This window comes from Simochromis diagramma, unplaced genomic scaffold (genome assembly GCF_900408965.1).
Source record: "Simochromis diagramma unplaced genomic scaffold, fSimDia1.1 OVJJ01000585.1, whole genome shotgun sequence".
Classification (NCBI taxonomy): Eukaryota; Metazoa; Chordata; class Actinopteri; order Cichliformes; family Cichlidae; genus Simochromis; species Simochromis diagramma.
Window position 1 is genome coordinate 3,331,751 of NW_024387398.1, and position 25,868 is coordinate 3,357,618.

The window sequence follows — 25,868 nt, forward strand, 5'->3', positions numbered from 1 at the left end:
TAATTCACACTCAGACTGCACTATGAGAGTTGATAGTCACTGTATTCCCTTAAAGGCTGATCCACAAGAACAAAAACATACACTCGTGACCATATTTTGTTGGACTAAGGTAAATTCATGTGTGAAGTGCAAACTTTACGCTTTAACTCAAGGAGTTGGCAAAAACTTAGCATTAACTGTTTATGAATTGCTGTAATTTGCATACATACAGTAGTTTCCTATTTTCAGAGGCTCAAAATTAATTGGACATTTGACTGACAAGTTATTAGATCGTCAGGAGACCAAGCTGAAGGTGGAAGAATTGAAGGTTTTTGTTGGGAGTGACTAGGATGGACAGGATTAGAAATGAGTACAGCAGAGGGACATCTCAGGGTGAGCAGTTTGGAGACAAAGCTAGAGAGGCCACGTAGAGATGGTTTGGACATGTGCAGAGGAGGAATAGTGGGTATACTGGACAATAGAAGTTGACAATGGAGCTGCCAGTCAGGAGGAAAAGAGGAAGCCCTGAGAGGAGGCTCATGGATGTAGTGAAAGAGGACATGCAGAAGGTTAGTCTGACAGAGGAGGATGTTAGGAAAAGGGCACGATGGAGGAAAGGGAGCAGCCAAAAACAGAAGGCTCAATTCTCCTTCTTTTGGCTGGACAACCAATAGACACCTACATGAATGTAAATACAGAGGGTTTACAACAAGGTCCAAACCTCTGGTTACACTCAAGAGCCTTGGAAGATTAGAATTTGCTCAAACATGAGGAAAAAAGAGCCTACACAGTTCTGAAAAAAATTCTTTGGACAGATTAAATCCAGATGGACTTCTACCAGAAAGATGGGAAGAGACAAGTCTGGAGACGAAGAGAAACGGCTCGTGATCTGAAGGATACTGCATCATCTGTCAACCATAGTGGAGGCAATGTTGTGGCATGGGCATGTATGGCTGCCAGTGAAACTGGAACACTGGAGTTTATTGATGATGTGACTGCTGATAGAAGTAGCAGGATGAATCCTGAACTGTACGGGGCTTTACTGTCTGCTCAAATTCAGCCACATGCTCCAAACTAATCAGACAGCACTTCACAGCACAAACAGATAATGACCTAAAGTATACTGGAAAAATAACCCAAGTAGAGCATGCTTTTGGGATGTTAAATAGTTCAGAGAGACCACAGCCAAGCGCCAGCTGAAGGTGGCTTCAGTAAAGGTCTAGCAGAGGTCTCAAAGGAGGAAAAACAGCATTTCAGGAGTTCCAAAGTTCAGGCAGCCATTGTCTGCAAAGTATTTTCATTCAAGTATTGAAAACATTTCTTAAATTTAAAATGATGCTAGCTTGCCCAATTAATTTTGAGGCTCTGAAGGTTGGGCAATAAGTATAAAAATGGCTGTAAATCCTGATCAGTTAATGAACAATCTTTCTGAAACCCCTTGAATTAAAGCTGAAAGGCAGTGCACATTTACTCTTTGATTAAACATCCACTATGTTGATCTGCAGAGGCAAAACTAAATAAATTGAATCTCTGTCCAATAAATTATAAATTTCCTCCATAGTACATAGTACATTATGTCACCTTTCAGCCAGGCAATCCACAACACCTGAACTTCCAACTCTAATTTTCTTTATTAGCATATACTTGAAATGCCATAGCTAAACCGCCATATTGTACTAACCTGTTAAGAGTAAGGAAATTCTTAGTCCTGAAAGTACAGTTTCTTTATAACTCTCCCTCTCACAAAAATCAGCATTTTCCATTATATAAAATTACAGGTTCCAGACTGCTCTTTAAGAGGTGTTTTTCTGATGGGCAGCACATGCAGGAATGTATGAAATATGCTGCTGAGTGTGATGTACTGCACACGTTGAGTTATGATATTTTCCTCCTTAACAAACTGGCACCCACCATCACTGCTGTCTGACCACTCGTCTTGGTCTCTCTATGTATAGTAAAAAAGGAGATTTCTGGCAGAAACAGTAGAAACTATGGTCAGGCAGAGGTAAGTGATATTAACAAAACCTTGAGCAGAAGTTTGCAAATGTAATTCATGTTCATGACAGTGATATGTAAGGTAAACCATCAACGTCTGCAACTTTATGTGTAGAGTCAACTTTGCTTATGTAGTATGTATTATACCCCTGTGTCTCTTTAAAACTAGTAATCGTGTTACAGATACAAAGAACTGTCAAGAAATATACACTTGGACATACTATGGTCCATAAATCGTCTGTTCGAAGGTTGGTAGCAAAACAGAAATCACACACATGGTGTTGTTCATACGTGTTCGTACACAGGAGTCTGTACCAGGAATAGTTCCAGCCTGCTGCCTGTCACAGTGCATGGATTTCAGTGGAGCAAACTCAACCATATTCCCACCATCTGTCATGTAGATTTAAGAAGAAACTTCTTTTAAGTATAGCGGTATGTAAAATCTAAAAGAGTGTGTGTGTGTGTGTGTGTGTGTGTGTGTGTGTGTGTGTGTGTGTGTGTGTGTGTGTGTGGGCATGCGTCCTTGTCCTTTTAACATAATCTTCTGCTACCATCTAGTGGTGAAAACCACACCTAAACCCCACTGAGGCCTGTATTAATGCCTCTAATTTAACTGGTTTACAAATAAGTTAAATGGATCTTTATCCACTCGATTAAATAACCCTGAGTTGCTGTTAAGTGGAGCATTGTTCTTTGTCAGTGCAGCAACAGCCTGCTTCTACCAAATCTATGCAACACTCATATATGTGTGGCCATACTCGTGCCTCAAAAATGACCAATCCTTTTCAAGATTTGGCACTGAGCTGATTAAATCTGACTCCAGATTTTAAGCTGAAAGCCAAAAAGCTGTCACAGGTGCCTACAGACGAATGATTGTGAATCAACAGGGAAAAAAGTGATGGAAGTGGTTTGTTTGGAGCTGTTCTGTTGTGCTATGTATTTATTAATATGTTGAAATGATGATAAGCATTCTGCTCGTGGCGATATTTCCTCATAATTTCCTGTATATACCAACATCAACAGAACTCTGGGTAACAAGGACAAGTGCTGTTGGTCTTATTACCAGGAGATGTCACTGCAACTTTAAAATAGAATAGAATAGAATAGAATATGATGGAAAACAGAGTGATGTAGTTTTTAGTACAGTCACCATGCAACAAGAAGTTTCCTCACAGTCCAAAGGCATGTGAGGGAATGTGATTAACTGGTGATTCTAGTTTCTTAATTTGATGTCAGTGGGGATGTTGGACTGTGTGATTACTTTCTCTCTGTGTTGGCCCTGTAATGATGACCTGCCCTGCCTTTCACACTGTGATAGCTGGGCTAGTCTTCAGCCACTACAAAGTGGATAAGTAGTTAAGAAAATGAATGGCTGGATGGGTAATAGAATTTGCTCATAAAGGTTATCTATTATTTTAATTATCTGTTTGGTATTCAATGTAATAATGTTTTGCACACTCAATTAACATATTCATAATTAACCCAGACATCCTCTTCTGGTGGTGGAACAAAGAAGTAAACAAACAGCTGTGGTAATGTGACAGTTTGCACTAAACATGTGACACTTATACACATTCAATGTAGACGCTTTCTTTTGTTCCCTGGAAACTGACTTGGTTTTTGCAATGAAAATCACTCAGCAGCATTTTTAGAGCTGCAATGTAGAAGATTTGTTTTGATAATTTTTCTGTCCAGTGGAATGAGTTAATTGGCAGACAACTCCTACAAAAACCCAACTTTCTCCAGGTTTTTTACATTTACATCAGTGATTCAGTGTGCCTTCACACTCTGAGTCACTGATCATCTCAAAGATAAAGCTGGTACGCGCCCTGTGTCTGCATATGCAAATATTATATAATTTTGAAGCATGGTATTACGTGTTAATTTCCTCATCTTCAAATGTTCCTATCATCACAGGGAGTCATATGTAGAGGTCGACTTTTAGCCAGTGTCTGTAAGCCACTGTGCAACATATAACCGCCTCTGCGTGTTGCACCTATTTATTTTATAGCTGTAATAACGTACAAGTGCCACTAGGGGGCAATGTAGCTCCATACCTGGAGACGTCTATTGGGGTCCGCGAAATCGTAGATGCGCTTGAATAGAATAGAATAGAATAGAATAGAATAGAATAGTGAAATCATATATTATACATTAGTCAAAGTAGTATAAGTCTATATTGATAGATACCATTCTTATTGCTGTTGCTGCTAATACTACTACTACTAATAAAATAATAATAATAACAATAACAACAATAATAATAGTTGTAATAAAAATCTCCTTTTTAAAGACTCGTTCAGCTTTCCTGGAGTGCCTGTTGTAACGTTTCTGTTCTTTTGTGCATTATTGCTGTAACTAAAAATTATTAATAATAATCATTTGAGTAAGTGTCCCCCTCCTCGCAGCTATAAACCGCTCCAAATTTGTCCTGCACGCTCCTGCTCTCTGATTGGTCTATTTTCTGATTGGCCTGCCCTCTGATTGGTTGAAAGTTACGTGCTGGGACAATCCGTCGACTGGAGTTTTGTTTTCTCGCCTGCGGCTGAAATACAGACGGCGTACCGCTGCTGGAGGCGATGAGGATATGATATTAAGGTTTTTATTCTAAACATAGTTATCTCGATAGTTTACTGGAGAGTGTAGATGCATTTTTTTCCTCTCTCTCTGTTTTCTTTCCTCTTTTCCCGGTTCTCTTACTCCGCTCATTGGAGCGGTTTACATGCGGGCTGTCATTCAGAAATACTACAGATACATTTTGAGCGCTCATGTGTTTGACCGTGCTCATGAATTCAGTTTTCTGCGTTTAGTCGCATGATTGTCGCTTTACTTTGTCCAAGTAGACTTAATACAAGTTGGTATTTCAGTCACAAACACGTGTCTGCACAATCAAGTTATTGTAGTCTTCCAGTCATTGGACTTAAGGTGAATTACTTTTTTTGCGGAATAACGGCGTGGTGCCCCCCCGGCGGGTAACATACTGAGGATACCGCAACACGGCTGAGAACAGAACAGTAAGTCCGTCTTCTAAAGTCACTAAAGTACATTAATGTTAATGTTTCTGCACTTCATAGTGACTTTCACAGTGAACTTGTTTGCTATCTTTCAGTTTTATTAGCTTGCATGTTGGAAAACAACATATCCTATAGAAATTGGTAACCGGTTAGAACTGTTGCAGTTCTAACCAAATTCCCAGGGACTAAAGTAAAAAACAATTTTTGAAGCATACTCATATCGTGCAAATGTTTTAAAACGGACAGATATTGGCAGATGTGGCTTCATGATAATACGTCCACATTTTTCATACACGTACAGATACCCAGTCTGGACTCATATTCATGAAAGCTATCACAAAATACAGATTTTTTTTCTCCCTTTCTAAATACTTTTAATGTTTTTGGTTAGAAATAACGTGAAATTGCCTAATAGCAATGATGTACTTGTAAATGCATAAAACACCTTATGAAAAAGTTTTGTAGTAAGGTGTTTAACGCAAATAAAATTTAACCTCACTGAAGATCTCAGCTTAATTCTCAGTCCCTGCCAAATCAGTTATCTTGCACTTTAAAGTGAGTAGCAGTTCCTAGTGAGCTGAGACCCAGCGGATGACAGATACTGATCAAAGATAAAGATGTGAAGTATTGAAATAAGATCTCATAAGGTTTGGGAGGAAATTTATGGGGCAGAAAGATTAAAAACGGAGTAAGGAGAGACTTATGGACAGGTGGACAGAATAAATCTGCAAGGAAAGTAGTCTGACTTCCAGAAAGTGTTCTGACAGATTTATTCTCCTGTCTGGTCGTGGATGAACACCTTACTTTGTTGTCACTGCCACTGATTAGATCAAGAAATTGTTTTAAACATATGATACATCAAAAAGAAGAGATTCTGGGGTTATTTCTGGGGCATTTTTTCTTTTAAAATTCCTGGTAAGGTTTTCATTTCACCATTTGGTACTGCATTTCATTTCACAAGCAGCTATTTTGACAGCATCTGATCATAAGAGAGCATCAAATGTTGAAATGATAAAGGTGACCAGAGACTGTGAAGACAGAAGGGAAAAGTGTGGTTGATTAAGTGATCATTTACATACAGAAATGTAAAAAAAACTGCACCTTTAAGGCAGGAACTCAGTAGCACCACAGGTGTTATACATTAATAAGAATCTTAATATCTTTTTTGTCATTTAATTTCCTTTCAGATCAAATCGTCTGACCTTTTTTCTTCCTCATAAAAATACAAAAATGGGGCTTTTCCGGGTCTGTCTGTTGTTGGAGATGGTCCTTATTTCCACCGCTGTCAGGGGTGAGTAACAAAAGTACTGATATCAACAACTGTAGAGTATTGCAGTCAGTCAGAAAGATAATGTCAGATTGTGTGACTATCCAACAGCCTTATAAAGGTTGGTGCAGTTAAATAGTTGTGGGGATGTTTTCATGGTGTGCATTCTTATTTACTGCTACATCAGTGTATTCTTTTTGTCAGTATCTTCCTCTGCTCCTTGGGTTTCTTAATTTCTTTTCAGAATTGATATATTTGTTCAGAAACTATAATGTATTTGCATTCCTTCATTTAACTCTACGTCACTGAATTACCATAGATCCAAACACTGTCTGGTTGTTACATTTTTCTGAGATGTCCCTGTACTGTCCTGGGACCTCTTGGTTATCCCAAGGGTGCTACTGTGACACCAATCAAGTAAAAAAAAACCTTTTGACTGTTGGAATATTCAGATCTTCATATTTTGCAACGTTATTTGGTTTTCAGTTTCAGGATTCAGATACTCTTTTGTATATATAGCTACATGTCATCATAAGCTCCAGATGTGGTCACTGTCACTTCAGTCACTGTTGCTGCTGACTATAATTTTCTCTTTGAGTGGTTGTTTTATTCATACAGTTTTAACAGAATTGCGTGAAAAACTAACTACACCCTTATCGCTTACTGGACTTAAGAAAGTAAATTGCAGCCAGGGGTTGCTAATCAAATGCATTTGATTAATTAAAAGCAAGTGTGACCATATCTATAAAATCAAAAGCGCTGGCAATTTGCTGGTCTGGAGCGTTTGCACAATGCCGTAGTCTTTCCGGGAGTGGACATCCCAGCAAATCCACCACAGACCAAAAAATTCTGAAAGGAATTGCAAAAAGCTCAAGAGCTACTTAGTTAGCTTCTTAAATGTTAAAGTTCATGACAGTGGAATTAGAAAAATACTGAATAAGTATACAGTATGGCTTGTTTGGAAGGTGTGCCAGAAGAAAGCCTCTTTGCACTAAAAACAACATGGCAGCTTGACTCTGGCTTCCAAAACTGCATCTGAACTAACCACAAAATGTCTGGAACAATGTCCTTTGAATAAACGAGGCCAAAGTGGAGATGTCTAGTTGTAATGCACAGCACCATGTTGGCAAAATCCGAACACAGCATATCAGAGCAAACACCTCATACCAAGAATCAAGCACAATAGTGATGATTTCGATTTGCTTTGCAGTCATTGAGTTAAGCGTGAACTCCTGTACAACAAAGCACTCTAGAACAGCGGTCCCAAACCTTTTTTGCACCACAGTCCGGTTTATGTCCGACAATATTTTCACGGACTGACCTTTAAGGTGTCACGGATAAATACAACAAAATAAAACCAATACCGGTACCAAAATACGGAAGATTTATTCATAACACACGGGAAATGACCAAGGCAAACAGAGTTAACAATCAAAACGATTTAAAAAATAAGGCTTAAAACAGATAGAAACCCTGAAAACCATGAATTTCACACCAGAGCCTCAACTCTCGTGGCCCAGTACCAAACGACTCACAGACCTCTACCAGCTGCACTAGAATCGAATGGGAGGCCATTTGTCAGACAGCAATACGGTCATAACACAGGACAACAATCCCAAACACATCAGCAAGTTTGCAACAGAATAATGAAAAAGAAAAGAATCGTGGCGTTGCAAAGTCCTGTCATCAATCCAATTGAAATGCTGTAGCGTGAGAACTTTATGCACAGGGAACCTCAATAAGCTCAAACAACATTGTAAAGAAGAGTGGGCCAAAATTCCAACATAAAGATGTGATAGACTGATAAAGAAAATGATTACTTAAAGATCTTGCTGTTAACAGTGGTTCTACCAGCTATTGAATCATGGGATGTACGTGAGTTTTTCACCTGACCTCATAGAGTCACGTGGCTGTAAATGAAAAAATCACTCTACAGCCTTTAACACATAACTTATGTCTGGAGTGTCAGAGCTTCAGATAATCGTGCAGATCACAAACTGAATTCTGCAGCCGTATAGAGGGGTCTGTCACCACCGTCGGTTACAGAACAGCTCCTTGTACTTTGTTCAACAATGTGTTTTTTGTCAGTGAAAATCAGTGTAATAGAGACAAACAACAACAAGCTGTACAAAGATGAGAGCGATTCCCTGCTTGCCTGCAGGCTTTATGGGCAGACAGTTGTGGAGCTGGCGCCCGTTCCTCAGATCACACCAACGATGAGTTTTTAGTCGGAACAAAGCTGCATTCAGCGAGGCGAGGCAGAGCCAGCATGCAGACACGGGGCCGAAAGTAAACACAGGGCCATAGACCGCAAAGAGATGAGATTAGATTAGCCTATTAGGGATGTTTGCTGTACAATGCATATCCTCCCACTCACTGACTGCAGCCTGTCAGCTTAGTCAGGCAGCAGAGAAGGACAGAGAGCAAGATTAAGGAGAATGGAGGAAAGAAGTGGGAAAGAAATCGGAAGGAAGGGGGGCAGGACTAGGGAGATTGGAGTAAGAATGGATGATAGAAGGGACCTAGTGAGAAAAGAAACCAGTGGGTACAAGTGAGGTAGGAATAGGAGGGGAAATGGACAGTGGCTGAAAACACTTTACAGCAGAGAGTGTAAGAAAGGGGGCAAGAGAGCACGAGGCGAACAGAGCTTTATAGCATTAAAAAGATTGCAAATCTCACAAATCTTCCCCGTCACCAACTTTTTTTGCATAATAGAATCCAAATTACAACAAGTTAGCAGCAGATATCATCTACAAGAATACAAGAATCTAAAAGAATCTTAATCTGACTGGCTTATTTGTTACATTTTTCACTGCACTCTAGGAAATGATACAAAGAAACATTTTAAATGTGTGACTACTGAGATATCTCAGAGAAATATGCCAGCTATGTCAGCAATAAACAAGAAAAATAAAAATATCACAGCTCACAATAGGACATTTCAAATTGAAAACAAGGTCTCATGGTATCATTTATCAGACCATTACCCTTTCTACACAAGATGCAGTTAAAGTAAATTTAAGCTATTTTATAATTTAGGACATTATGTAAAAAAGCATTACCTTAAAATTACCACATTGTTAAAGAGAAAATGTTTATTATAATAATAAATTATTAAACATAAGGGTCTAATAACTGTTGCTGTGGATTGTGCCGTGTGTAGTTGGGGTTCATCCACGCTGAGCATCACATGGCACTGAAGAGCTTTACCCACTATGAGAGTTGATTGGCAAGTGGAAGCAGGAAGCCTGCAAAAGCTAACTGCTTTGTTAAACTAAAGGAAGAGATGAATATTATAATAAGGCAATGAAAGCTAGTCAGAAGCAGTGAAAGAGCAAGTGACACGGAGATAGTGAGACAGGCAGTTAGTGATAAAGAGGCAACTTTGGTGCCCTTGCAACAGATGTAGAGTTGCTGCACTCCAGAGGCTTACACAACTGCACTGTGTGAACTGGGGTCTGCGTGCATAAGTGTGTGTAGCTGAGCATGAGACTGAGCAGCTGAGAGATTAGCATTCTCGCCTGTTAGCTGAACAGCACCGAGCTTGGTTTCAGGGGTCAAAAAGTAGTAGGCCAGTGGATTTGAGGCTGCCTGCAGCTTTGGACAGAGTTAGATTCCAGATCAAATCAAATATTTGACATTTCCAGGAATCCTTTGTGAACTTCAGAACTGCTCTTTGGATTTTGTCACTTTTGGCAGAATCAAACTTTTTACCTCTGTTTCTGATCTTTATGCTGTTAAGCTACCTTCTGTACCTTAATATGTACATTATAGACATGAGAGTGGTATTGATTTTAATCATATTTCACAAAATGTTAAACCATGGCAGATTTGCACGTTGAAGCAGATGTAATGCAACTTCCAAATATTTCCACTGCCGCTACAAATACACTCTCCAAGAGTTTCCTTAGACTTCGAGAATAATGGCCTCCTTCAAGTCCAATTTCCCTCAGCATTAAACAATTATACAAAGAAACCAGATTCTGTAGAGCAGATGTTGCATTTTGACTTTCTACTGACTTAAACTGCTAGCTTTGGTGCTTTCTGAAGACGCAGCTGAACGATCTACTAAATGTGTTAGACACTGAGCACATCCAGTTGTGGTTTATTAGTGTATATGCTGTTATTGTGTATGCATCTACACATATGGAGATAGATTAATTATGTGATGAAAAATGCCATGTGTATGTCAGATGGTTATCAGTCTGTCAGTTGGTATTTATATAAGACAGCTGTTGCAGCTTGATGGTCAAACAACTGGTGCACGACTGGTAGGATGATATTAATGCGATTATTGAGGTTAATCCACCAGATTTTTGTTTTCCTCTTTGTACGAGCTTATATGTTGAAATGGCATTTCACAGTCTTAGATCTCTCTGGAAGCAGATTCAGAAAAAAAAGACGTACCCAGAAATGAGATGATTTGTGGGTTTCTGTACATGGTTTCCTGATGTACTCTTCTGTCTAAACAGTTTCATGTTTTCCATGTGATTGTGCCGTATAGACCACCCATTATTTGGACGAAGAGAGAGAAACAGACACGGCAATGAGAGGGTTCATCGCCGTGGGTTGTTGTTATAATAAGTGTAAAAAAGCCCACAGCCACATTAAAAATGCATCTTCATTCCACGAAAGCTGCCAAAGAAGCAACACTGCAAACACACACTGAGAAACAGAGGGAGAGAGAGAGAGAACAGTTCATCGTCACTGCAGGAAATGACAGACAGAAAGTGCAGAGTGTAAACAGCCACATGCACAGACGCTGGAAACATATACAAGTAGAAGATTCTACCCATAAATATAATTTAACATATAAGCAGTCATGCATAGAGGTGCACACACAGGCCCCCAATCCCTTAACAACCCGCTGCCCCACACACTCACTACTGAGGAATGTAATTAGCATGCTAACACTAACAGTGATATGTAGGAGAGAACTGTGGTTAGGTAAAGAGTGGAGAATGAGACAGTAATCAGAGGTAAGTGGAACACATAAATAGCACAGGCTTTAAGTTTTTAGAAGAGCTAAAGATGGCTGGAGGGCAGGATGAAGTGATAGGTATGAAAACTACAACTCACAATCCCTTTATTTTTCCATCAGTTATTTAAAGTTTGTCATCAATGGTTTAAAATCTGTCAGCAAATTGTGAAAAATTCCTGCCACAAGTTCCCAGTACCCAAGACGACAATTTAAAATGTCTGTTTTATCCAGCCATCAGTCGAGTATACCAAGAGAGGTAAAAACAAAAGATACAACTACAGAATTGGCTTTTATTTCTAGGTGTAGTAATTAGATACTCTCTGGAACAACAACTTTAAAAAATAATGGCTACTTTAAAGATAAAATAAAACGTAGCAGTAAGTTTCTGCCTGTCTGACATTTAGTGGATTTAGATGGAAGAGAGCAGAATGATTCCTCTTTAATGGAACAGCTGCTTTTCAGACCACTGCTTTGTGCTTCATTGTAACAAGACGCATTATAAGGGCAATATAGCATCACATTTTATCACAGTGTAGCAGCAGTGTAAGTAAATGAAGGGTATTTTCCATCCTTTTCCACGAATTAGGATTATTAAGGACAGACTACCTAATTCAGAGAGTGAATCTACTAAAAACATCGTGCTAGCTTTAGCATTATAGTGAAATAGTTTTCGCATAACAAAAGTAGCTAAGAGGTTGTATCTTGAGTTGAACTTCTTACCAAGGCCCTGCTTTTCCATCATGTAAACATATTACTAATTTCATTCACCGTTTGCTCTTCCTGTCATATGGAATAATGCTCAGTGAAGTCACTTGTATAGTTTTTGTTGCACATCACCAGTTTTCTTGCATATTTGGTAAAGTATTTGCTTCGTTGGAGGTTGTCGAGGTAGCGCCTTTTTAGGTACCAAATTGTCACCAGAGGGTGACACGCGGCGCTCACCCTCAGTGCCCGGGCATGTCTTGTTGTGCGCACTAGGGAACATAAAAGGCATTGCTATATAATAGTATCACAATATTACAGTTTGATATATACAAATCTGGACTAGTATGCGATATGGCGCAGCCGTAACAGACTCACATAAAATGAATCTCTTTCACCTCACTAGTTTAAGCATTCAAAGTGTCCTTAGTCACAGCTAACAATTGTAAATGCCATTTGACATGCTGATAACCATTATATGACCTGGGGGTGTTTACCTGCCAGTCTCAGTGTTTGCACAGGAGGTGCTAAAACTAGATTACCCAAAATGGGTGAAACATTCATCAGAATCCACGCTAGGCCTTAGAAGATGTTTCTTCTCTTGCGTGGAACCAGTATTTTATACCTTTAACCTACAGAGTTTTTTGTTAGTGTATTATGGAAAAACTAAAGAGCCCTTTAGTAAATGGTTTAAACGATTATGCACTTTAGTTTAAGATTTAACTGAGGCTTTTATCCTCTATTTGAGAGAAGAAACAGACTGTGTGTGTGTGTGTGTGTGTGTGTGTGTGTGTGTGTGTGTGTGTGTGTGTGTGTGTGTGTGTGTGTGTGCTGGTTGATTAACTGACAAAGGGAAGCTTCAAAGGATCCAAATGACTCTTTCAGTTCCTCTTGTTAAATCCTAACGTCAGGGCCAAATGTTGTTGGCTGTTTGGGCTGGTGCAGCTGTGGCTGTCAAAAAAACTCCAAATACCAACAATGCACTTTAAAGAAGAGACCTGAAATATTCGTGCATGTCCCTTTTACGTGTTAGTCTAAAGTGTGAGTTTTCAAAACCTAGAACTTATTCTACAATATGACATGTCCTACAGATTAACTAGCACTGATGTGGACCTTGTGGAGCAGTCCTGCAGCTCACTGTTTTATGGGGTCTGCTAATGTTGAAGGCTATTAGCCCACATTTAGATAAAGTCAATGTTTGCTTTGAGTTTGCTAATGGTGGGGTTTAATGGGGCTGTCTGGACGTTCTCTGCAGGGGCTGACGCTGTGTCGCAGTATTGCTAAGACGCGATGCCTGTTTGTGGAGGGGGTGCAGGAGAAGGAAAGGCAACAGGAGAAGATACGATAGAAAAGGGCAGTGTGGAAAAAATACTGAGAAAGAAACAGAAATATTTAACAGACAGTTTTGAACTGACTTCATGACTAAATTTGTAATCATTTAAAAATACTGGAAATGTCTTTAGAATAATTGCACACCCCTGATAGCAGTAGTCTAACATAGGGCTGTTTGATATAACGATATATATCGGATGACGATATAAAAACGTCTATCGTTTCATTTTACACTGTCGTTTGTTTCGTGGTGTCGCAAAATAAACTGTTTACAGCAATATTTTTTCATGGTTTTGATGGTCACTGTAGTGGCTATATTCATTTCTTAAAGTTCTCTCTTTCTCTTATATTGTATATAACCACACTACGGACGGACAAGCTACAGTTTTTATGCGTTGTCGTTAGCAACAATGACGGTAACAGCATCGCGTGTCCGCTTGCTTATGTTCCACATAAACCTTTCACAATAAAGCTCAAGATCCTGTTGAGACTTTTCAAAATAAACTGAATCACGTGAAAGATGCAGATTATTTATGGATGAGAAGTAAAAAAGAGCCGCCAGGTGCTCAAACGTTAGAACAGGCTTTTCCCCGCAGCACGCCGTGTAATAAATACTCACAAAGAAAACGGCGGCTGTTACAACTTATGTCTAAAAATGTATCGTTTCATGCATCGGTTAAAACACTCGACTCCAGCTACATGACGCGCAGCTGGAAACACTTCACACAAGTCGAGCTGCCCGAGATTCACAGAATTTACAGAAAATGTTACATTTTTGTGATTTATATCGTTATCGGACGATAGAATTCTTATATCGGGATATGAGATTTTGGTCATATCGCACAGCCCTAGTCTAACATAAAAGGAGGATTAATGAAAGGCTGAGAGTTACAGTTGCTAGTATGATGCTGCAAGGACATAATATGAAGGGAAAGTAAGTTTTTGTGAACATTAAATATTATACACATTTCTCTTCTGACCAGCATGTGCAACACATCTGTAATTCCAGACGCTTTTTAATATTATTTCTTCATTCCCGCTTTATTTATATGCAGTATTTTCCCCCAATTCCCTTTTTTTCAGCTCTCCGTCTCTCCCGGCTTCTCTGTCTCTCCCTTACATGGTGCATTATTGTGTGGCGCCACAGTGCTGTATTGTGGTCTCAGTGGGGTTGGGGTATGTTTGGTCAACGCTACAGCACAGCAGGTCAGAGGGCACCTGGCAGATCAGGGAGGGGTCAGGGAGAGTGTGAGCATCAGTTTATGTACACACACTGTGAATGTGTGTGGCTGTAACGCAGGGTCAGAGAAAGCACATGCTGGCACCAGAGGAGTCTGTAATAACACTGGTGGAACTCCACAGGACAGCACACATTAGTTTCACTGCATTTTTACATTTTTGTCTCTAGTGTGTGTTCCAAACTTCATCAAGCATGTATTAATAGATTTAATGAGGTAATATAAATTATTCCAAACTTATAACACACAATAATAACATGGACTGAACCACCACTCACAACCACTAGCACTTTATACAGCCTCTGTAGAAATTATCCACATATCTCACTTATCTTAACTGCACTACTGTATAGCTCTGTAAATAATCATTCTGTACATATGATAATTTTTAACCCTACAACTGTTTATAACTTGCATAGTTCCCATTTCTGTATAACTGTATATCTCAGATTTCTGTAAAGTTATTTATTTCATATTCTGTATAGTTTTTCATATTTATATCCTGTTCATATCCTGTACTCACTACAGCCTGTACATACTTATAGTTATAGAATATTCACAACATACTTCATACCGTGTACATTATAACATACCATAATAGACCCATATCTGTAATATACTCACATATCTATATTATTGCTAATATATATTGTAATATATCTATATCACTAAAGCACTTCTGGATGGATGCAAACTGCATTTCGTTGCCCTGTACCTGTGCATGTGCAATGACAATAAAGTTGAATTCTAATTCTAACCTAAGTTTTAACAATTAAAGACCTCAGTTGTGAAGTGAAGTGATTATAAGTCAACAAAAATTGCTTACAATGATTGAAATCTATTGTCTTTATTGTTTCCTATTAACTATTTATAAAACATCTGTTTAAATTATGCACTGAATTTAATAAAATTAGTTATATAGCCATAGACAGCAGTGATAATTGTAAGCAAACAGTCTCATAAATGTAATGCCATTAATCTGCTGTGCAGGTGTGAAGCATAAAATGTGTTTTTAGTCTCCAGTAGACCCACATGGACTTTCTAGATACCAGTTTGTAGTAACTGGAAATGGATAGAAAGTGTTTTTAAGCAGATGAATAGAAAGACACCATAAGACAATATAAAGCAGTGTGTATTTTAAGAAAACACTCCTGCTGACACCCCATTTTTATCCATCAATATCCCAGTGTAATGATGCTCCAGGTTACTTTGGATCATTATTAGCCTTTACACTTAAAACTTTTTATCATGAACTGTTTTATTTTAAAGGTGAAACAGTAGAAAGTGTTCACAAGAAAGTCTTTTGAGTGTCACAGACTTAACTGTATGTACTTTGCTGCCTTTTACATCTCTCTCTGCAGTGTGTCTGTTTTCACTCTCACTTTCTTTCTCTCTCTGGCATTTTAAATCCTTTCTCACTTTCTTTGTCTCTGCTGTTTTCTCGCTCCTTGTCTGCCTTTAAATCAGATCCTTTCAGACCCCTTTTAACCCCCACCTACCATGCACACACACACACACACACACACACACACACATACAGACACACAGACACTCACACACTTCAGCTGTTGATTCCTGGTGGCATTACAAATGGCATATTGAAAAGTGATCATTGGGACACTTTTTTCCCTTCAGCCTGTCATACTGACGTGAGTTGAAGTTATGCACCACTGTGGGCAGCTGTGAGCTTGTATCTATGTGTGTGTGTTTGTGTTATTTGTGTAATAAACAAAACAACAGGAACCCAACACCAGCCTGACCAGTATTATCACCATTACACCTTTGGTGTCAAATGTGATTGACATGTAATAGACATTTGGCCACACTCTCTTCATTTTGTCAAACATACTGATGACCTTTGACTCCAGGGAGTGGGAACTAATTGCACAGGATGTTAAGGTGGACAGCTTGTCTGTAGCTTTAAATGATAACAACTAAAGATTTCATATTTGGAAGGATTATGAAAGTAAATATCATGCCTACAATAGGAGGAAACGCTACAGTGCTGTTCTTTTTTTTTCCTGAAAGAATCACAATTTCTATAGAAAGTCATTTTTCTGCTGTCTTTTTTTCCCTAATTGAATTTAAAAAAATACACCGCAACAAACAGATGAAAACCTCTACATAAGAGGGGACACAAATACTCTATCTTTATCCCCAGTGCCAGCTGTTGCTGTAGAATCCATACGGCAGGGGGATGTGAGCAGCATGTGGGGGTAGAGTTACATCCGAGCCATTTTAGGCATGAAGGGATAAGTTTCATAGAAAATAAAAGGAGTGAAATTGGTGTCCAAAGTGCTCGCAAGATCCTTACACTGTGTGTTACAGCCATTTTAGTACTCGCAGCCAAAGTAGTGAGCATATCCTCTGTTGTTTATTGTCGGTGGTTTAAAAATCAGCAGAAAATTGCATAACTGACATTTCTTGCTTTTTTTCCCAAAATAAGGCAAAACATTGACCAGATCGGTAAAAGATTACAAAAACAGAGTTTGAAAACAGATATTAGTTACACTGAGGCAACTCAGGACATTAATATGCTCCAAGTAACCACATACTGCTGATTTCTTGCTGAAGGGTCTGCAGAACAGTTAGCTGTGTTAATTATTTCCCACTACATGGCCCTTCATCACACTGGTCAGCTCAGTGCATTATTATCCAAAGGTAATCCCTCTGTTGCACTGGCACCATTATCACACCAGATCACAACGGGCCTATTCTTCTATATGTAATTAACAAAGGTCCTTATGAGCTGCTTTCTGGGATTTAACTGTTGTGTTGTTGGAGCTTTAGGGAAGGCAGTGGGATGTAGTGGAAAATGGAGAATGTGGGGGAAAGGAAAGCGCTCACATAAGAATGCAGCGGCACTTCAGTTTAGGTTTGAACATTTCACAGCATCTATTACACATTGAAAATTTAACCTGGGAATTACAGTTTAACTGTCAGCTAATGGACCAGTGGGAAGAAGTTACATTTTCGTTACTTTTTTTCAGCTTGTTGTCCCGATGCAGCCATGTATTTCTGAATAAACAGCTTTTTGTGGTTAAGAACAGTAAGCCTGTTTGCAACATGTCTCGGATCATCGAGTCTCTAATTTGGGCGAGATGGAATAAAAGGAACGTAATCCTGCGTCTGTAAAAGAAAGAGAGCTGAGGTTTCTTTTACACCACATATTGATTATGTTTTGAAAAACGTAATTTTGGTGTTTGCCTTTTGGATATTTCCAGATGCTGCTTTACATGCAATGTTAGACCTGTCAGTAATGGAGTATGCTGACAGTGTGTATCGGACTGTCTCTAAAACACACCTTCATCCTCTTACTTTTATATATAATCAACTCTATCGATCATATTAGGGTCTTTTTTTAAATGTCACTATATAATGATTGACAGACTCAACTGGTTCCTCTTGATTCAAGAGGTCAGTATCACTGGTACCAATTTACATTTTGATTATCCTTACTGTCTAAAACAGGTTATCTACTAAGAAGCTCGGGTCAGTTCTTCTATAGAGTTTCTTATGTACTTTATGCTATTTTGATTGACCTGTTCAGTGCCACTGAATCCTCCTATGGCAACATTTTGACCACAGTTTTTGAATTTGTCATCGAGAGAATAACAATCAATGTTAATATTGAGACATTACATGTCAGAGGGTTTTCCCTGATAAAACTGTCTTGATAAAAAGCTCACTAGAGACACTCATAACTTTGGAGACACTCATGTGCTACTTCGAGCTACCTATAAGCATGATGCAACATTTCAGAAATGTTATGTACCTGTAGATTAAACCTGCAAGCTGCAAATTATAGAATACAAAAGCTTCAGACTAAACTAGCATAATGACTACTTTTACTTCTTACTGTGCTAGATGAAAATACACGAATGAGTGAGATCCATTTACTTACATTTAAACATCACTAAAATACTGCTACTTGGTCAACTTTATGTTGAGCTTCGCAAGATTAAGATAATGTTAGCTTTTAAGTTTTAACTGGAAAGATGTAAGTGTGGAACATGCATACACCACGGTAGTACTGAGACCACCAGTCTTGTTTCAGTCGTGTTTTATTTATCTATTTATTAACCTTTATTTAACCAGGAAGATCCCATTGAGATTAAAAACCTCTTTTTCAAGGGAGACCTGGCCAAGATAGGCAGCAGCAGGTGTCTCACAGTTACAGAAATTACTCAAACACAGGCAGCAACAACACACATGCAACAATAAGTGAAAGAATACAAATAAAATAAAATAAAATTCAAATAAAAATAAAAAAGTCAGTTAAAATGACAATCAATCTAATTGAAACAGTTGCATGTTATGGACTTGGCCTCAAGGATTCGTAGTTTAGATTTAAAAGCACTTAATGAAATGAATTCAGTCATTTTCCAGTCGTTCTGCAGTTTGTTCCAAGCCGAGGGGGCTAAATGGACAAAAGCTCTTTTACCAAGTTCAGTTCGAGCAAATGGAACAGAAAGCAACAAGTAGCCATGCGGACGAAGAGAATACCGACCAGCATGTTTCATTACAAGCAGGGAACATATATAAGAAGGCAGCAACCCAAGTATCGCCTTATATATAAAACTGTATAAATGAGAGTTCCTCCGACTTACCAAAGCAGGCCGTCCTACCTGAGAGTATAACTCACAGTGGTGAGTCTGAGATTTACGGTTAGTGATGAACCTCAGAGAAGCACGATACACAGAACCAACCATTCGAAGACATTGAGCAGAAGCATTCATATATAGAATATCACCATAATCCAGCACAGGCAAGAATGTTGCAGCAACAAGCCGCTTACAAAGGCTTTAACTTATTTTGGGTAATTTTTTTTTTTTTATGGTTTTGGGGGACATTTAAATGTCAGTTGACAAGAAGAGATTAGCAAAAAGAGCTATGGCTTAAGCACATGCAATCTCACACAAGCACCTTATCCCCTCTCTCAAACACAAGCAGTGGACTAAGACAGTGACCAGAGCTGAACAAATGGAGTTTAGTCATGGCTGAGGATTGGTGTGGAATGTGGGAGGGGGGCATGAATTTGTGTGTGCATGCATGTGTGTGTGTGTGTGTGTTATGTGCATGCTTGGAATGTTTAACTCCCCACCCATTGAACCAGAAAACACACAGGTGGAGGAGGAGGTGGAAAGATGTGAGGGAGAGGAGGAAATGCAGGATGATGAAGGAGGGAAAAAGATGAGTGCTGGATCGCTGATCTTCAAAGTGTGATGCTCAAACTGACGAGTACAAAACAAATCCAAATAGAAAGAAAAGACATGTTTATTTAAGTGATAACCAAGTAACTATTAATTTGATGAGCTTTACTTCTAACTCCACTCTGTCACCTTAACAAAGTAGGCTTCTCACTTTTGGACAAAACACTTCCTGAGTGAGAGTCATTTAACTGCTGACAGGTCTGGACTGCAGTCTGGTCAGTTCACCGCTCAGCCTGTTTTATTATGAAGCCATTGATGTTATGCTATGTGCAGATACGGCACGGTCTTGCCGAAATAACCAAGACTTTCCCTGAAAATCATGTTGCCAGGATGGCAGCATATGTCGCTAAACCATTCAGCATTGACGTTGCCTTCACAGAGTCTTCAATGCATAAGCCTTTGTATTGCATTGACTACAGGTCATTTCTTCAGTTCACCTTTAAATGAACTTGAGTCTGGAAAAAGGTGGCGGGAATCGTTGCTCTTGGATTTTTTGTTTTTTCTTGGCATGGTAGAGTTTTATCTTCTTACATTAGCGATGATGACCAACAATATTGTGTAATGGAAATGATGAAATACCCAAATTCTCTTTTTATGTTTTATGACAAATCGCTCTGAAATCACCGAATTGTCTAAATCTTCATCCTTTCACAACGTGGGGAGCCATAAGCTATTTTTATGACTATTGCTCTCTTTCTTGCTCCCTCGCTTATCCCTCGTCTCTTGTTTTTATAGTTATGTCAATATGGATGGCTCCCTTAGAGTAAATAGTCTGCTTTCTACCACTGAAATCAGGTGCTTAACACAGGTGGTACCGCGTGTGTGTGTGTGTGTGTGTGTGTGTATGCATTCGTTATCACTCGCTGTTAATGAGTAACAGTGTCTGCCTCCAGAATGTTGATAAATGCCAGGTCGAGGACATCGCTTTGCTTTACACACATTCACCCAAATGTGCACCTAATCAAGCGTGTTAACTATTTCTTATCTTACGTCAACTATGTCTTGGCTTATCTGTAAGGCGTAACACAAAAAGACACACAAGATACAGATGTATATATTTACAGTGGCTATTTTACAGAGATTTGTAGACTATAAATGAATGTTTTTTGCCACATACTGTACGTGTAAATAGTGTTCCTTTTGTTGGTGCCTGGGTCGTTGCAAAGTTATGTTCACAGTGACTGTAACCTGACTGTGACTAAATAAGTAAATTGACCCCAGCCTTGGATTCCTTGCATACAATCAGACCACCTGCTCTCCTGTTCTGTTGGGGAAAAGGCTTTGCAGCCTAATGAATGTTTGTTTGAGTTCAGTACTGAAGGTTGGAGTGAAATGATCTGAAACTTTTGAACAGTTGTTTTCTTTTTAAGTCAATGTTACATTTATTAAACCCAAATAAATGTTTGTTTTGATTCAGGATGAAAGTGAGCTGAGTGTGCCATCATATTCAGGCTCAGCGCATCTCTGTGCTTTACTTTGCACCATGCACTGACCAGCCAGGAATGGTGGTAATACTTTTTACTCTATTTGAGTAGTTAAAGTATTCAAGCAGACAGTATTTCTTGCTCACTGGAATACTGGAGCAGGCTGTTATTGAGCTGACAACCTTCTGATTAGGAGATATTGAACTTTGAAGGCATAAAAATACACACACTAAACTAGAAGTTTGTGGCCTTTAACCTTCGTTGAGGCCTAGCATCTATTGTTTAGTGTTTAGATCTGACATGCATAAACTGTGTAAACAAACCTTATCAGGCTACGTGGATGTTTTGGAGACCCTGTCGTCACAGGAGATAGACACGGTATCTTAATGTACTTCCTGTCTTCTTTTTATCTCCAGCAATTCAAAGACAGAAGTGACAGAGGGGCATAGTTTTGTGCATTCGTGAGCAACTACACGATCACCTTCCAACAAGTCAGGACTGCAAGATTTCTCCAGCACTGTCAATCTTTACCTTTTCTTTTTTTCCTTTTTAACTCACAGGTTGCGAAGAAAATACAGGGTTACAGAGGCTAAAGTATATTCTCTCACAGTTTTACCCCAGGTAGTCATTAAAATGTCAGTTGCACGTCCAGTCTGCAGCTTAGTTGTAAATCCTCAAATGTTAGCAGGTAGCTGTTTATGTGGATTATTTGCTTTCTGTTCATCCTTCCATGGCTTCATCCCTTAACTCTGCGCGAGTGGTGCCTCTCCGCTGGCTTTCACACAGTGCTTTTCTTTTTTTCTTCTAACTTACTGTACTTTTCTTCACTTCCCTGAGTCTGCAGTTATGTAGTTAGCCCACAGTATTCCTGCACACCCACTCTCACAAGTGCATACTGTGCATGATGTGGTTTTCATAAAGCCCTTTATAAGCTTTAAAAGAATGCTCAAGGTTTAAAGTGCTCTCAGGTTCTTGTTGGTTTGCAGAACTTTACAGTCATGTTTCCTCCAAAGGCCTCTTATACCATTTTTTCCATGTTCAAGTATCTTCTGTCTTTTCTCTATGAGTTCAAACTACTCCACTGTTTATATTTCAACAGACCAGAATTTCAATGGTTGCTTAAACATTTCTTATGAATGTAACTTTTTGTATATATTAATGTTGTCAGAAACACAGACCTGGTTGCTTTACATGTGAGAAATCACGTATTGAAGACCGGGAGGAGACGCAGGGCGTCACAAGCTAGTTTACTCACAGTACCAAGCCTGGATAAACGGGAGGGTTGGAAGGTCATACTTTGTCAAATTTGTGCCAAATCAAACATGCCGATCTATCCGCTGTGGCGATCCCTTGAAAAATAAAGGAGCAGTTGAAAATATCTTGCAGGGCATACCTAATATACTTACTGCATTTACCTTTAGGTCAGTAAGGTCCATGTAAAAACACTAAACTGTGGAATTTTAATATGTTTTTCAAGATTTTGGCCTGAAGTTAGGCAATAATGTGTTACTCATACAATGCTGTATAGTTACAAATGAAGACATATGTTCATTTCTGAATTACATATGCGTAAGGTTCAGAAACTAGGAGCCTTAGATTACACGCAGCTGCACCAGTGAGCCGTCTGAAGAGTGACAACCTTTTTAATAACCTGATCAGCATTCATTTTCTCACAGCTGCATAATGTAAAACAAAGTGAAAATGTATTACTATTAAACTCTAAACCTAAGTAAAGTAAAATAATAGCTTTCATACCTCTCTCCTGGGTGGGGTGTGTCATTATAAATGAGTCATATCTTTTTCTCCAGCAAATGTTTTCCTCTTAACGGAGCATGAACCCGAAAAGAAACGGTCGGTGGTAGATTTCACACCTTGCACAAGTGGTTTCAGATCATTTATCTGAAATTTGAACGTTGATCATATTGATCGTTGTTTTTGGAAGGAAGTCCATAATTATGTGGTAACCGTGAAGAGTTTTCATGTTCAGCGGGATTGTTGGGTATAGTTTTGAGGGTTTATTTCTTCACAAAGGTTAGGGCAAATCTTTAACCTCAAGTTTTCCCTTGTTTTTGTAATTGAGCAACTTGTTTGGTAAGTTTCTTCTAAATGATAGCCTTGATTCTTACTCTTGATTATGGAGGAGCTTTCCTCCAGGGAAAGGCAGACAGGTGCAGTCGAGAGAAGAGAGGAAAGCCGGAACAAAATAACTAGCTATTAGAAAGGCTATAGTGAAAGAGCACAAAGAGAAGGACAGATCAGAGACTGTAAAAAGAGAAAGAAAGTGCGAACATGTAGGAGAAAATAAATCATGTCTCTCTGAAAGGTCTGACGGTATAATTTAACTGTAAAATCTATTATAAAAGCAAAATGAAAAGGCTATAATCCAAAGTTCACACCTTTTGATTGTGTGTGTGCGTGTGTGTGTGTGCGCTCAGGAACTGATGGTGTGAGTCGCGGAGGGGATCAAGTTGCTGAACAAACCACTCAGCAGATTCCTCAAAGTTTTTCTGTCCGCTGTGTGTTTTTCTTTTGTGTGTGTGCGTGAGAGAGCGAGAGAGAGACAAGTGTATGCTTTTGGTTTACGTAAAGTGTGTGACTGTATGTGTGTCGTGCAGCCCGCAGTGTTGTGCCAGCCTCAGGCACACAGTTAACTGTCAGGATGGGGTAACAAGCAGCAGCTGACCTGTTGATGGAGTGGAAGTGAATGGGTCAGAACAAGAAGAAAGCGTCTGTGTGTCCGTCTGTGTGAGAAAGCTCCTGAAATACACAAATGATTGTACACTTTGTGCTCTGCAGTTTCTGCCTCAGTTAACATAAGATCAACTTATTTTATGTTTGTGCGTTTGTGTCAGTGAAAAAGAAGGAAGAGGATAAGTGAGATTTCAGTTTTTTGTGAGTTAATTCTGTCCAATAAGCTGCCTGAAAGGCTAAATGTGGCCTTACGCAAAAAGAAGTCCTGTTGGTTTATAATCAGTTTAGAAACTATGGATGTGATAATGGAATATGGCTTATAAACAATAACAGCAAGGTTTCTCCAAAGGCATAAATAGCAGACTTGTGAGTATTGGTGTAATTTAAGCCTGAGAACAGACAAATTGTCACTGAAGCGTACTGCAGGAAAGTACACATAGGGTTTGGTTTTTAAAATCTTAAGTTTTACTACAGCACAGGGCAGAACTAAAGACGCAAATGTTACTTTTCAAACATACCTGGTAATAACAATGAGCTCCTGAGGATTCGTTTGTGTTGCAGCGTTCCAAACTTTTGAGACACACAATATTTTACAGATGCACACACATGCTCACACACCTCTACCTTGATCGGTACATCAGCGCTGTGTCCCGCTGTCAAGAGCTCTCCATGAAAAGCATTCCTCGGCTCTCCCCTCTCGCCCCAGTCTCGCTTGCCTGCCAACAACAACGTTGTGTTGGACTCTGCAAACCCATCTGACTCAAAGACCATTGGAACGTTAGGGGCAATAAAAGACCAGAACTCTCAATCAAAAACATAAAGGTTCAGCCCCAGCGACCGCATTCTGCCAAAATATACAACACAACAAAAAATGACCAAATTAGCGCTTAAAAAAAAATCATGTTTGAATGCCGCTCCTCTACTTCTGATGATATTTTGCAGCTCTTATTTTGCCATGCTAGTTACGCTATAGATAGTATTTTTACCATGCTAAGAAAATTTGTAATTTTTAAATTCTTATGTGAAATGCATTCGTGAGTTTGATTTGAATAAACAGCACAGCACTGGCAATCATCACCGAATTTCTGCAAATGCAAAATAGAGAACCAGACAAAACACATTAGAACTGCGAGTTAATTTGTCACTGTGTCATATCACAAAATGTTAGCGTGAGAAAACACAGACGTGTATTCGTGGTATTTGGCACCCAGAGCCAGAAAAACAGTCTGTTTGTACTTGAGTGTAACAACTAATGCAATTTGCATTGATTTTGCTAATAAGTGTCCAATTTTAGAGCGAATATAGAATAATGGACATGGGGCCAAACCAGGTGAGTTTACTCGACCTTCTGTGGGGCACGGCCGGTTACATCAGGGCTAACTAGCCAGAGAAGAACTACAAGACAAACATACAAGACTATTATATCGACTGAGGCCATTTTTTGGGATCCTTGCAATGCTCAGATCTTGCTCTAGTATATAAATTGTCATAATGTCATGCATAATATATGTTTTGTCGAGCAAACTTGCACGTCATTGTCATAAAATTAAAGTCATATGATGCTTTTCTAAGTTTGTACTTTTAAAATGTGTAATTTTAGCCCATAGGTAGATGGTGGCTCGGCAATATGATGGTGTCATAATATGTATTATACATGAGAACCTCCACCTCTCTATATGCCCAGCTTGGACAGACAGTCGGAGATTTGGAGTATTAGAGTAAGATACTGTTGAATTAATAACTCACAGCGTGTCTTTTATCCTGTCTTCCTTCTCTCACCCCAACCGGTCACGGCAGATGGCCCCGCCCCTCCCTGAGCCTGATTCTGCTAGAGGTTTCTTCCTGTTGAAAGGGAGTTTTTCCTTCCCACTGTTGCCAAAGTGCTTGCTCATAGGGGGTCATATGATTGTTGGGTTTTTCTCTGTATTTATTATTGTAGGGTCTACCTGACAATATAAAGGTCCTAGAGGCAAACGTTGTTGTGATTTGGCGCTGTAGAAATAAAACTGAACTGCACTGGATTCACATGAGT

At 39.1% G+C, this 25,868-nt stretch overlaps 1 protein-coding gene across 2 annotated transcripts in view; it reads left to right on the forward strand.

The window, feature by feature from the left end:
- The first annotated feature begins 4,469 nt into the window (after positions 1–4,469).
- fgfrl1a (fibroblast growth factor receptor like 1a) overlaps positions 4,470–25,868 on the forward strand; it is a 66,085-nt gene continuing 44,686 nt past the window's right edge. The window contains exons 1-2 of one of the 2 annotated variants that reach the window (XM_040010350.1): positions 4,470–4,572; positions 6,176–6,279. In XM_040010350.1, coding sequence (XP_039866284.1) covers positions 4,562–4,572; positions 6,176–6,279 — 115 coding nt within the window. In that variant the 5' untranslated portion in view covers positions 4,470–4,561. Of the gene's footprint in view, positions 4,989–6,175; positions 6,280–25,868 lie in introns of both variants that reach the window. The other variant, XM_040010351.1, reaches the window with a different exon arrangement.